The 14,600-nt window shown below is 40.4% G+C and overlaps 1 protein-coding gene across 4 annotated transcripts in view; it reads left to right on the forward strand.

Moving 5' to 3' along the window:
• Positions 1 to 4,131: 4,131 nt before the first annotated feature.
• The window catches only part of nectin1b (nectin cell adhesion molecule 1b), a 241,582-nt gene continuing 231,113 nt past the window's right edge, over positions 4,132 to 14,600 (forward strand). For all 4 annotated transcript variants that reach the window (XM_037677635.1, XM_037677636.1, XM_037677637.1 and 1 more), the window contains exon 1: positions 4,132 to 5,012. In XM_037677635.1, the coding sequence (XP_037533563.1) occupies positions 4,958 to 5,012 (55 nt within the window). In that variant the 5' untranslated portion in view covers positions 4,132 to 4,957. The remainder of the gene's footprint in view (positions 5,013 to 14,600) is intronic.

A 14,600-nucleotide genomic window follows, 5' to 3' on the forward strand; every position in this document is an offset into this window, starting at 1 on the left:
TTTGTTTTCTGGGACGAGCTCGCAGAATGTTTCGTTTTACCTCCGCTGCTTTGCATTTGACAAACCGAATGTCAAATCTTTGATTTGTACATTTCCAGTGTGACTGTTTGCTTTTGTCATATTTAACTGGATTTCAGGCTTGTTTAGCTGCATACTTCTACTTGAACGTTACAGTCTAATTCCCACGCTGCTCAGCAGAGAATCCTGCGGCTTGGGTCACATCTTATGAGCAAAGAAAAGTTAGACAAAGCAGCCGTGCAGCACTGAGGATGTTACTTCAAAATCTGTTTTAACTAGAAAAATCGCATTTCCTCTGAAAATGCAGTGTGATTACTTATTGCAGAAGAACTTGCTGAAAAACAGCTGAAATTTTCTAAAAAAAATAATAATAATGCTTAAATGCAGCCAAAATGGAAGAACAAGCCTAAATTAACAGAAGAAAGCAGAACGAACACATATTTGCCCATATATGTGAGCAGAAATGAGCACACAATAGGGAATTAGCTTCAAAAAAAGTTAAAATCAGGAGAAAATAGCTGAAAATTAGCTGTAAAGGCAGAAAGAACCTGAAACTACCAGAAGAAAGTGCAGCAATGAGCTAAATTGTGGAATTATCTGGAGAAAAAAAATACATAAAACTGTTAAATAGTAGCTGAAATAGCAGAAAAAAGCTGAAAGGAGCACAACAAGCTGAAATTAGCAGAACTATATTAATTAGGCTGAAAGTAGCCAAAATTACCAAGAAAATGGAAATATGTGAAAACTGCTGAAATTAGCTAAACAAAAACGTTCAAAAGGTAGCCGAAAAGTTAGAACAAGCTTAAATTAGCATAAGAAAGCAGAAAGAACATGCTTGCCCAATATGGCTGAAATAAGCAGAAATGAACACCAACAAGTGGAAATCAAAATAAGCAGAAATATGAAGGAAAAAAAACAGCTAAAAAGAAGCTAAAAACAGCAGAAATTGTAATCTTAAAGTACCAGAGTGAAATGGAGAGAGCAAATTCTTGCAGAATTTGGCTGAAAAAAAATTGAAATTACTGCAAAAATGTGGAATTAGACAAAAAAGCTAAAATTAGCATAAAGCGGCTAAATATTAGTAGAAAAAGTTTAAACTTGCAGAAACAAACTGAAAGGAGCATAACAAAGTGAAATTAGCAGGAAGAAGTTAGAAGAAGCGTAAAATTGTGGTTATCAGATAGAATCTGAAAGGATCACACAACAGCTGAAAGAACAGCTGAAATCAGCTGAAAAAAGCAAAAAAAAATTAACAAAATAAAAGGATCACAATAGTGTGAATGCTTCTTAAGTGTTCACACAATCATCAGAAGAACCACCGTCCACAAGAGGGAAGTGTTTTCACATCCATCCTCCTGTTTCCTTGCCTCCTACCTTCAGAGTTTAGATCCTGCCTGGATGTTTGAGGATGAGGCTGAGGAAGCAGAAGAAAACGCAGAGATATGGGTGATGTATATTTAGAGCTCTTCCACAGATGGTTCAAGAGGTAAAATCTATCTCCTCCTGTGCACAAACACACACACCCATTGTAAATGAGTCATGTTTCTGCCTGCATCACCTCCTCTGCGTTTAATTTACAAAATGTGACTCCACTACAACTATCTAACTACTTGGATCATGATTTAGCTCGCTCTGACCCTGACTTGTTTATAAAGCTTGCGGTTCGCACGCGCGCTCACTGTGGTTGCTGCAGGCGCCATTCAGGGGAAGTGTGGCGGTTTCCTGCTCACACAGAAATGTACAGTGTGTCAATTACTTAATCAATTCGCAGTTAATGCCTATAATGATTGATGAAGCTGTCTTGGATCGCTGCCTGCAAACTGGCTTGGGAGGCGAGTTAGAAAAACATAAAGGGTTCACATGAACATTGGAGAGATTTTATATCTGGAGAACACGTCCAAATTCCTCGTGTGATCTCACAGGATCTGTTAGCACGTCACAGGCTTAATATCTGGATTTAGCCATGTGAAGTAAGTAGAACCTGTTTTAAAATGTCTGCACTGTTTCACTTCTGTTTCTTATTCTAATTTCCCCTTTCCCATTACAACAGTCCGTCCTTTATTGCAGGTGTTTACGTTCCAGACCCCCCCACCCCACCCTGCAACAAGTGAAAATCTGTGAAGTAGCAACGTTATATTTATTTTATATATATATATATATATATATATATTAAGGTTTTATAAACCCTTCCCACATTCTTGCAATGTTCTAAACTCTTAAACCTTTAAGACCTTTTAACATTTTAACAACATAAATACAGTACTGTACTGTAGCTACTAAATTTTACTTTCCAGCTCAGCAGAACAGCAGCTGCTCGGTTCTGCTCCGACCCGAGAGATGAAAAAAGTCTCAGTGGGCTTCAGATAGCGCGCCGGACCTTCGGCGGCACGCGTCCTGCTCGGAAGTCCTCGTGGGCCAGATACCAGCTCTGGATTCGCCGATGGATCTGCAGGTCCGGTTCTGGTCCTGTTCCCGGTGGGTTTGGTGTGGCTCTCTGAATCCGCTGGACGCTGAAGTCCCTGTAGCTATGTTTACACGCGCAAAATTCTTTGACCGGATTGAAATGTTTTCAGATTAAATACTTCAAATGTGTCGTTTACATTGACACCGTTCGGGTTATGAATCGGTGTAAACCACACGTTTCGTTCTGATCACAAATTATTTCGGATCGCACTGATTAAACAAAAAATAACCTGAACGAGGCGTTTACATGACGCGTTTTTATTCCGAACGGCCGTTTAATCTGATTAATTATGTCCATGTAAACAAAGCTTGTGATGAGCACCAAACTTTTTCTGATCAGATCAAAACTTTCCCTCTTCGTATTTCAGCAGAAGGCAACCCTGTTGGCTTCAGGGAAACGTAGTCCTTATAAGCAGGGGTACAGTATACCTCGTTTAGATCACATGACTTTTATGGAAATGTCCTGACAAATGTTCCTCAAAACATTGTAAAGTAAAAATTAAACATCAACACATTTTCCATATGCAATGTTCATAATTGAAACATTTAAAAGCAACATTTGTGAACGACTCCCAACTGCTACGTGTGTTCGTTTACATACAGAAACAGCCGAAGTGACAGTAAATCTATCAGGAACAAAGAATGTGCCATTTAGAAAGAATACTGCCAATAATTTTAATGTTTCAGTTCATAGTTACGCTCATATTTATCAAGTGAAACATGCAGATTAAAGGACTTTATTTACATTAAGTGTGGACCTACACTGTAGTATTTTATAACAATATATACTATCAATATATAGTATCAATGTATACGTACTATGTAAAATACTAGAGTACACTCCTCCAAACTGCCCTGTTTATAGTTCAGGGCTGCCTGTTTGAGTTCATAGATTGCAAAACTGGATTTCTGTTTACAGTAGTCCCTCGCTTCTTCGCGGTTCGACTTTTGTGGACTCGCTCTTTCGCAGTTTTTCAAAGTAAGATTGGACACGAGGAGAAAAAACCATGTACAGGACACACGATTGTCGACTTTAATATTACTCACGTGATTGGGACAGTACTGGATACTGTACAGTAAAAAGTTAACAAAAAATAAATACATTGGACAGGCACCACCATTTTGTAGTTTTCTCTTAATAAGCCTATACTGTATTTTTTTATACCTCTGGTATTATTTTTTTTAACATTCTGTTATTTTTTATATCTTGTGTTTCCTTTGTATTGAAACTCTGGCACAACAATTTCATTTGTTATCAATAAAGTGCTGTCTCATCTTATATGAGCTTTTTGGCTACTTTTACATTTCAGCTCTTTATTTCAGGCTTTCAGCAAATTTCAAGTTCAGCTCAGATTAGCACGTGCTTTCAGCTTCTTAAGCTGCTTTCAGCAGAAACCATTCAGCAACGAGCTGCATTATTACCACTGTCTATTATATTTATATATTTGTATTTAGCACCCCTTAGTCCTAGACGTGCATGAAATGTTTGGGGGGGGGGGGGGGTGTCCCTGCATCTGGACCACGTGACTACGCGCAACGCTTTTTCTTTCTTTCTTTCTTTCTTTCTTTTTTTTTTTTTTGCAGGACAAAATCCAGACTCCCCCCCCCCCCCCCCCCCCCCCCCACCTCCAGCACGTCACCGGATCCTGATCCCTCGCAGAGCCCGAGCGGCAGCAGCGCAGAGCGGAGCAGATCTGCACCAAGCTGCCTTTCACCCGGGACAACAACAACACGGAGACAAGTGTGTGTGTGCGCGTGCGCGCCAAGTGGGGTTTTCTAGAGTCACAGCAACTTCAGATCGGCCGGGTAGGGGGTGTGCGCTGCTTCTCCCACCGGCGGAGCGCTACGGAGAGGAGGAACTGAACCCGGAGCGCGGATCTGTGAGGTCGGAAGTTATTTTGAATAAAGGAGCAACTCGACCCGGTGCTGGAAACTTCCCAGCGCAGCATCGATCGAGGACCTCCCGCCCACTTCACCACTGCTCCACAGCGCAGGAAGGAGTAGAGACTTGAGCCGCCGCTGCGGTGGATGGAGGACAAACTCGCGCCGCCTGCTTGTTTGCGCTAAAAGAGAAATCCCTGCAACTTTGCCTGGATCTCATTCAAAAGGGGACCCACCCCCCCCCACTCCCCCCAGCAGCCAGGTCCTTTACCTCCGCGCAAACTCTCCCATTCAGCCACGAGGAAGAAGAGGACGGCTGCAGGCGTCAAATTGATGCTTTGGCACGGGGGAGGCGCGCGGCCGAGCCTGTAGTTGTGGTTTTTTGGTTTTTTTTTTTTTTTTTTTTTTTTTTTAAGGAAAAAGTCTCCCGCGGCTCATTGTGAGGGAGTTTGTGGTCCGAAGTGGGATTTGCAGAAGTTGCATGCGTGGTCTTTAACATCTGGAGTGAGCCTGACCCCCCTCCCCATCCACCCACCCCCCCTGCAGATCCATCCGCTCTCGGGTTCTCAGACAAGACCCGGATAGCTGAGGTGCCATGGCGCTGCTGCGCGCGGGGATATGGACGCTCCTGTTGGCACTGCACACCCAAGGTAAGCTGCAGTCATCAGCAGGGAATCATCTGCCCTGTTCCACCCTGCACCCCCCCACCCCCCAGTGTGTTTCTGCAGCAGGTTTATATATATACATATATATTATATTTCCATAATGGCGGATACTTGATGTGCGGATCGATCTGATTTGCGCACCAAGGTGTGAGAGAAAACTGGAAAGCGAGTGTTGTTTCTCTTCTTGTTAGAATCCATCCCTCTCCAAACGGCTGCAGAATACATCTTCAGCTGCCAAGAGCTGAACTTACCCTGTCAGCAGGCAGATGGCGACATGTGCGAGTCATGGGAAGACCAGCAGCGTCTTTAAGTTTTTCAATAATTCATGTAAATGGTGACTGGACGCACACAGGGCTGTGGACTGAAACATGTCACCTGCTGCCTGACTGGTAAATGGAACAGTATAGAATAGAAACAGATTGATTTGCTCCTCAATGGGGAAATTCCAGAGTCCAGGAAGCAAAGTGAGGCATACAGAACATATTTGTATAAAAAATGGAAATCTATTCACAAAAATTGAGAGAAATTATGCAGAACAATTTTGGGAGCATTGTGGAGTAGATCTCAATATCTTTAAATTATTAGTCCAATTAAAAGCATTGTTGTTGTTTATGCTTATGGTTTTATGATATTTCACAAGAAGAGTGACTCAATATACTTCTCTTATCAGCCACAGCAGGGGCGAGGCTATGGGTGGGCCTGGGGAGGCCTTTGCCCACCTATTGTATGTCACAGCCCACCCAATCAATTCAAGCTGCCTGTTTTCTTTTTTTTTATGATCTTGCCAAATAGTTTAAATATTAGGAACTCATCTGTTTTATAGCTTATTTTTGGAACTTTACATTGTCTGTGGACTGTTTAAAAAAATATTGACGTGTTTAAAGACTTTCAGTTTTCTCAAATGTTTCTTACTGACGAGCGTAGGCGATTAGAGTCCTCTAGCTATGTTAGCTTGTAGGCCTCAAGCTTTATACAGACACAAAAAAATTCTAATCTCGTTATTAAAACCGTCTTCATCTCATATATTTAAAAAAACATTTAACCAGCAATATTGCAAGATTCTTGCTAAACAGAAGTTAAATCCCTCTGTGAGCATCTCTCACTGTGTGTTAACCGGTGGTTGGCATGCTAGTTACAGTAACTTACTAGTACCTTTAAGTAAATAATTAAATTCAGTTTGTTCATATAGCACCGAATCACAACAGAAGCCGTCTCAGGGCACTGAACAGAAACATTCAAATACATATAAAGTAAGCTAAACACAACTTTACAAAAATAAAAAAGTTAGCAGCAGGATATCGGAAGGTATTCTATTCTGTAAGGCTAGCTAGGCATGCTAAGCCAACAAATGTGTTTTTTTTACACAAACCTACAAGTTAAAGTGACAAACATCACATATTGGCTGGTATTAGCAACAGGAAATGACATCGAGGTCAATAGATCTCTGCAGTGTGTTTAAGCAATGCAAAGGTAGATTGGTTTAACCATATCCTGCAGTGGTAGAGTATATCTCGACAGACAACACAGACAACGTACTAATAAACATTCCCCATATATTTCAAAAGCTATGTTAAATGTTGTGTCCCACCCAGTTTCATTAAGGCCCTCATGTCAATTTATTTCCCACGACACCACTGTGCCACACTGACGCCAGTTCCTGAGGGAAAAGGGATGGGTATGTTTGGGTGGTGGTTAATAAATGGATGAATGGAGTGATATTTTGACGTTGATCATCCTGACATTAACGCTCCTCAAAGTGGGTCTGAATATTTCACCACCGCCCTAATAGGCCTATTTGACTTATTGGATGGAGCATCATTATTCAGGTTGTATTGACAAGCTCTAATTGGAAAACAAAACAGGCCCGCAAGGAGACATGTGCGTACGTGCTTGTGGTCCATTATGCTGAAGGGCTTTTTAAGGCTGAGCTGAAAGTTTTGCCGGTTTGTTTACAGCTTGGATGGGTAAGAGTGTCTGGAGCCTCCGTTTCAAGAACGAAATGGAAGAGGGTCAAGTGCGGTCAATAAATATCAGATGATGTGATGGCTTTATTTTTTTCTGACAGGCAGCAGCTTGTTTACTTGTAATGTTTTGCTGCTCTTACTTGCACATCCCCTTTTAGTCTAATAAACCTTTCTTTGTGGAGTATTTTTTTAGTCCCTTGGAGCTTGAGAACGACCAAGATACTGACCTTGGCAGCAAGGCTACTTGTGGGGTCATGTGTTCAGGACTGATTGAATACTTTGATCAAAAGCCCCGTCTGATTTATATTGAGATGATCCCCTCGCTTGTGGAGAAGATCAGGATTAACTCATTCCCTTGGGATTCACAGTGAAAATCTTTTGATGCTGTTTAATCAAGTGTGTGGAAAATGTCTCAAAAAGTGCCCTTTAAGCATCCTGGAATACTTTTTCTGTTTGAGTGAAGCAGGATTTGCGTTTGAAGCATAATTAGACGTCATATGAATACGCTTCATGCTCGTTTCTTTATTTTAGACCAAAGTGAATGCATAATTAGTTTGTTCAGACATCTTCAAGAAAAGAGCAGCTTTTAATTTTCTTTTTTTTTTTTTTTGTCCATGAGATGTTTGGACCCTTTTGACATGCAAAAACAAGAATTTGGTCTTTCACCCTGAGGTCAAAGGGCGTCACCGTAAATGCCCACTTGTCTCTGGTGGCCTAATTGATATACAAGATACCCCAAACTTCTCCCTCATTACCAAGACACAAACAAGTGAGAAAGGCTAATGCAAGCAGCAGCAAGCATAAATAAAAAGCCTGTTGCAGTTGTCCACAAGGGAAAACCATTTGTGCTTGTCATGGTAATGGCCATTTTGTGGAAAAAGCATTGCCAAATTCATAAACATAGAAATATTCAGAGCTGCTTGCCAAATAGATGATCAAATAAAAGGAACACTGAATATAATGGATCTGTGAGTAACAAGGGCAGCTCTGTTTCTGCACTTTTATATGAGCACTCAGTCTCTCCTGTATTCCAGACTGATATTTAATTGAGTGTGAATTGAGTTAGTAACCAGGTGGTTATTCATGGCTCGGCTCCATCCATGGGTCTTGGTGCCATACCAGCCTCTATTGACGTAACTCTTATGTGGTGTAAGAAGACTTTCCAGCTATAATTCCTTCTCTTAGTTAGACTTATACGTTTGTGAAATTACCTTTGGACGGTGCGCCAGCTTAGAATGTGGTATTAACCAGTGTTGGAAATTGTTATGGCTGTATCTCTGTAGCTGAAACTATTTGGCTGCTGTTTTTGTCTTAACATTTAATAAAGTCTTTTGGAAATATCAGTTTGGAAGTCTAGCAGTAAGCTAAAAAGATGTTGCCGGCTTTGGTTTTGATGCCCAGCTTCATTGTTTCACTTATTAAGGTCTTGGCTGCATGTTGCCAAAGCCTGATATGTTGCACCTAATTTTGACCTGTAACATGTTGCACCACAACCGTGTGTATTTCTTTCTCACATGGAGAACATAAGGCTCTTTTGTGCTTGCAAAGTCATATGACTCGGATTTATTGACAGTGGAGTCAGGGGTTTTGAAAACAGTTGAAAGAAAATTTGTGTTGAAATACGTGTTTGAAGTTAAGCACCAAACAAATGTGGGATTTCTTAGTAAGGTGTTGAGTTACAACATGCCAGGAACGTTCAGTGCAACTTGGCATTAATTCCACAAGTGTCTGGAACACCTCTGGAAGGGTGTGATACATCTACCTTCCATCTTTTTTTAAATTTGATGGTGTTGGGTAGCACTGTCCTACACACCCTAACAGAATCTTCCATTGGTATTCCGTTGGGTTGAGACCTAGCGACTGCGAAGGCACAGTATATGCTTCACACCATTTTAATACATAACCTTTTCAGGTGTTGAACTCTCATGCCTTTTGGTTAGAACTTTTGAGACCTCTGAGATTCTCCTAAATTCTCAGAACATTCTGCACTAACTACCTTTAGTTACCTGATGAAAATCAAAAGACAGATTATTATCTTTGTTTCTCCCGAGGCGTCACACTATGGTATGCACTTTACAGTCAAGCGTTTTCTGTTGACCTTATAACCCTTTTACATAAACACTTTTACTTACATTTCTCTTCAAGATTGGAATAAAGATATACTCTTCTTTAAGTCAGTTAAATAGCCTTTGAGAATTAAATTCTTGCCCTATGTTCCCTAACAACAAGCCTTCTTTGAAAATTACATTTCCACTCACTAACTTGATACAAACTCTGAGTCAACTTGGCCTGTTCTGCTTTTTCATACTGTACAAACCACAGAGCTCAAGCGGATGTTAATTGCATAATTGTAGCATACAGTGCACCTGTGTGGAAGCACCTGCATTTGTTGTTTCTCTAGTCGTGCTCTGAGTTTTCCTTTAATTTGTCACCTGCCAGCATGTCACGGAGGAAACACTGCTTGCCTCTAACATCCTAATTATCATTTTTACTTTGTTCTTTTTTTTAATTTATTTTTCTTTTGGAGAAAACTGTAATTGCTGCTCCGTGGCATTTTGCTTTTCACTCGGATGACAGTTGTGATATAAATGAAATGGAGAGTGTCAGTATGGGATTTTTGGACCTTGATGGTTTTAGTTTGAATGCAAATTGCTTTGATCCCCGCTCCTTTGGGGAGTCTCCCTTTGGTCCCTGCTGAGGTGATGGATGGGTGAGAGCGCAGCGAATCCTGGGAGACCAGTTTGAGGGAAGCCGACAGAAGATTAAGCTTCGCCTTTTGCCATAGGAACTAGTTGAGGCACTTAGCCACTCAAACTTCATCTAATTTAGCTCATTGTGGTTCTACTGTCAGCTCTTTAGCAAATCCTCCTCAGAACACCACATGGAACGTCTCTGTAAAGCTTCCTTTTTTGTGTCTGCTGTGATTGTAGTATTGGAGTGGCTGATCATTAATTTCACGAGATGTGTTTCTTCTCTTTTAAGCTCCATTCCATACACCGCATTAGTTGATCAAAGAGGCACTTTTTTCTTTTCAACTTCATGATGTTCATCATCACTGACCCCTTTGGTCTCTGCATAAAGACTGCATATTGCAAAATAGTTCAATAAAACATGGGAAGAACTACTAAATAATAGAAAAGTTGTGACATTTGTGGTTCTTGCATGTGGAAAAATCACAGTTAAGTAATCAAAGACTGCAAAATGCAGGATTACAGACCAAATAAATGTTAAATTGACTTAATTTAGCAGCCCTTTGGCTGGTCTTGTTGTGGTTTTAAGTGCTTTATAAATAAAGGGGTATGGTATACTATGCTATGGTATGATATGATATGCTATGGTATGCTATGGTATGGTATGGTATGCTATGGTATGCTATAGTATGGTATGATATGCTATGGTATGCTATGGTATGGTATGATATGCTATGGTATGGTATGTTATGCTATGGTATGCTATGGTATGGTATGCTATGGTATGATATGCTATGGTATGGTATGTTATGCTATGGTATGCTATGTTATGATATGGTATGCTATGGTATGGTATGATATGCTATGGTATGCTATGCTATGGTATGTTATGCTATGGTATGGTATGTTATTGCATGCTATGGTATGCTATGATATGCTATGGTATGCTATGTTATGGTATGTTATGCTATGGTATGGTATGTTATTGCATGCTATGGTATGCTATGCTATGGTATGGTATGATATGGTATTGTTGGGAGTCTGGTTTGCTTGCAGGATTCAAGTCATGCTGGGGACTGAAAATACATTCTAAGGCTTTAAACAAAAAAGTGTAAGGCTCTTGATCTCTTGCTTCTCTGATGCTAACAAGATGTAGATGGGAACCTCAGTGACTGGATGAAGATATTTCAGGGGGATATGGGTGTTTAGTCAAATATCAGCGGGTCATGTTTGTTCCGGAAACCAGCTGTCTAACATTACTAGGTATCTTGATTTGTCTGAACTCACAGTTCAGTATCATATGCACGGCTTGTCTTTGGCAGTTATAAAGTAATGCTTGTCGGATGTCTTCTTCTGCTCCTTCGCCGTCTCTACATCAGACAGCCATCATGTTGGATCAGGAAGGAACACACATCTATCAGCAAGTTACAGCTGCAATTTTATACTTTCAATCCTCGAGATGCGTCTCTGTTTCAACTCAAATCGCAGCATCAGCAAAGAAAATCAATAGCAGGGCTCAAATATAGCCCTGAGCTTTTCTGATTTGGCATTAATCTGTCGAGTTTCGTTCTCATTTAGCTGATCCTTGTCAGGGGATTAAATGGTTAAATTCCTCTTTGGCTCTCTTGAGATCGAGAACTAAACTGACTGAATACACTTGTTCTGTATTTTCCTTTCCAATAGTCATTTTGTGTAAGATCTTAGAAAAGATGTTTTATAAGATATTTTAATTGTGGGGCCACCGTGGTGAAGACGTAGGGCAGCAGATCTGGGACCAGAAAGTTGTGGGTTCAACTCCCCGCCACGTCTCAGCTTGGCTTTACCAATCGCTTATTGAGATTTTCTCTTGTTGATCAGTTATAGCATCTCCTTGTTCATTTCAAAGCATATTACTGGGTATAGTTTTTTTTTTTTTTTAAAGAGCCACATCCAATTCTATTTTTTCCAAGCTGTAACGCAGTGTTTCACTGCATCAGTTTGCTGTTTTTTCATGCTCTCTTGTATTCTCTGCTTCACTGGTCGAGGAGAAGAAGCCATATGAGTATACCATTCTTTACAACTGGGGCATTTAGTCATCATCTGATTGGGGACTGAGAGAGTGGATAATTCCTGGCCTTTTCAACCAAGGCTGTATGACTTTTACAATACAGCAGATCTGATCTTCTCAGCTTCCACCTCCCTGCATGACTGCCTGAAAGAGTCAATTTACAGCAGGGAACTGCGCTGATGTTCCTCCATTATGGAACAGCGACAAGCTGGAAAGCACATTTTGAGAAACTCCTTGAGTAATAATGGATTCTGGAAGGCTATCATAGCTACATTTTATACTTAGTCATAGGTATTACTAATCATCACTAATCAGTTTCATGAGACATGTTCCTTTATAAAGGATCTTTGACTAGTTGGAACAATAGACTATTTGATAAACAGTCACTTCAGCTATAAAGTGAAGACCATAAAAATACTGTAGGCTGTTCAGTTAAAAAGAATTAATGACACTGACGTCACCTTTTTTGCTTATGTTGCAATGCATTCTAGGAAAATGACAGATGCTCCGATGCGAGCTCCATTCAGCTTAAATGTTAATTTTAGACATAAGGTTATATAGGGGAAATGGTGGCAAAGAGGTTAGAGAAGGCGGGCATATGATTGGAAGGGTGCTGGTTCAACTCCCCGGACCAACAACATCAAAATGTGGGTGGAAAAGGTGAAACACTCACACCTTTCTCTACTCTCATATGTTCCAAATTGCCCTCACTGATCCAAGCACACATTTTTAGTGCCAACTGATGTAAATGTGCACCGACTGAATACTTTCTAAAGAGCTTCATTTAAATCTGTCCAGTAGATTGTGAAATGTTTTGCTAACAGACCGACAGTGTTGATGCTAATAGTAATGCAAATGTATCAAGCAAAATAATTGCACCATATGCAGTGCTTTGAGTAGGGGGGAGTGGTGGCACAAATGTTAGAGAAGGTGGGCCTGTGATCGGAAGGTTGCCAGTTCAGCCCCCCGGACCGACAACATCAAAATATGGTGGAAAAGGTGAAACACCCACACCTGCCTCTACTCTCATTTGCCCCTCTCTGGGCCCTTGAGCAAGGCCCTTAACCCCCACCATCTGCTCCCCTGGGCACCCTAGATGGCAGCTGTCTGGTAGAGATGCCCCGATCTGATAACAATATCGATATCGGGTCAGATATAAAAAAAACTTCTAGATTGGGTATCGGTGACTATGTGACCGATCCATGACTGGGCAGATCTATTCACTGTAATTCTATGCTTTGTGCTCTGAGTGACGTCACACGCTAGCGAACTCACTGCACAGATCGTTTTCAAAATGGAGCGAGTGAATGGATCAGCCTTCTGGAACTATTTCACACTACCTCAACCAACACATTCGACAGCTACGTGCAATACATGCAATACGTGCACAGCGACGGTTTCAGGGGGTGGTACTAAAACTTCCAGTTATAACACTACCAACTTAATCAAGCAAATACAGAGATTTCACCCTAACGAGCACGCTGAGTTTGTTGAATGGAATTCAGCACTGTTTTTTTGTATCATATCGGTATCGGCCGATACTAAACCTCAGATATCGGTGTTGGAAGTGGAAAAAGTGGATCAGTGTCTCCCTACTCTCTGGTCTGTGGTAGCTCAGTGGTCTGTGGTTGAGTCAGGAAGGGCATCTGGCGTAAAAATAATTGCCTTGCTCATGGGCCCAGAGTGGGGCGAATTAGAGTGGGGGCAGGTGTGGGTGCTTCACTTACCCCACCCACATTTTTGATGTTGTCTGTACTGGGGCTTGAACCAGCGATCTTCCGATCACACTTTCTCTAACCTCTGCGCCACCACTCCCACTATATATATATATATATATATATATATATATATATATATATATATATATATATATATATATATAAAACTTCACAAGTTGATGTTGTTTAGTGTGTATAAGAACTCACTGATGCAAAATATTACTATTGTAACATGTTATAATTCTTTAGTCTCAATTCCTTGTAGTCTCCACTACAATCAACATACATCACCGCCCCAGAATGCATTGCTCCGGCAAAATAATGGTAAAAAAAAGGTAACATATATAATTTTTAATGTAATTAGTGATTAGTTTTCAGGAGTCACAACCAACAACTATTCATAAAAAAATAGATACATAACAGATATGCAAGTTGTTTGAGATTCCTTTAAAGTTCCAACTTTTATTTTATCATATTAAATTAAAGTGATATTTGGTTCTGCTAATTTTCACCAGCTGAAAATGACAAGCAGCTTTAAAATTTCTTTTTGGCTTTTATCTTGTCCTCTAGTTGAGCTGTGTTCATTTTAAAACTGATAAACTAGTTGATGTTGCTGCCTTGCCTTTTGTTGTTTGTCTCAGTTGAATTTTGTGCTGACTTTTGCAGTCTGGTGACAAGAGCTGGCCCGCAGCTCTGCCTCCACCGTCCTGGGTCGAACTGATAAATCAGTTCAGTTGGCTGACAAAGTAGACCAGGAAAGACAGTAAATTAAACATTAGATCCAAGATCCTTCCTAGGAGCTACAGCCACTCTCTTCTTGGCTTTAGTTGAGAATTTGATGATTTTCAGTGTAAGGTTTTAAATGTTTCACAGCAAAATATCGATTTATGGGCAGCAGTTGTTTTACAGTAAACCCATGGGGATTAATTTAACAGTAAGCCTGTATTATTACATTCTGCATTGGAGCAGAAGAGCTTAAGACTTTAAATATTATTATAGCATCTAACTGTGCTAAAAACACACAAAAAAAATGCCATTTTACTGAAATTCCAGTAGTTTTGTAGTTTGGTGAATCAAATTTAAGACTTGATACAGTATAATGCATAAACTGCTTATATAAAAAAGTATGTGTGAACTTTGAAGTTGAAACCAAA

The sequence above is a fragment of the Nematolebias whitei genome, chromosome 6 (assembly GCF_014905685.2).
Source record: "Nematolebias whitei isolate Nwh7 chromosome 6, NemWhi1, whole genome shotgun sequence".
In the NCBI taxonomy this organism is placed as follows: Eukaryota; Metazoa; Chordata; class Actinopteri; order Cyprinodontiformes; family Rivulidae; genus Nematolebias; species Nematolebias whitei.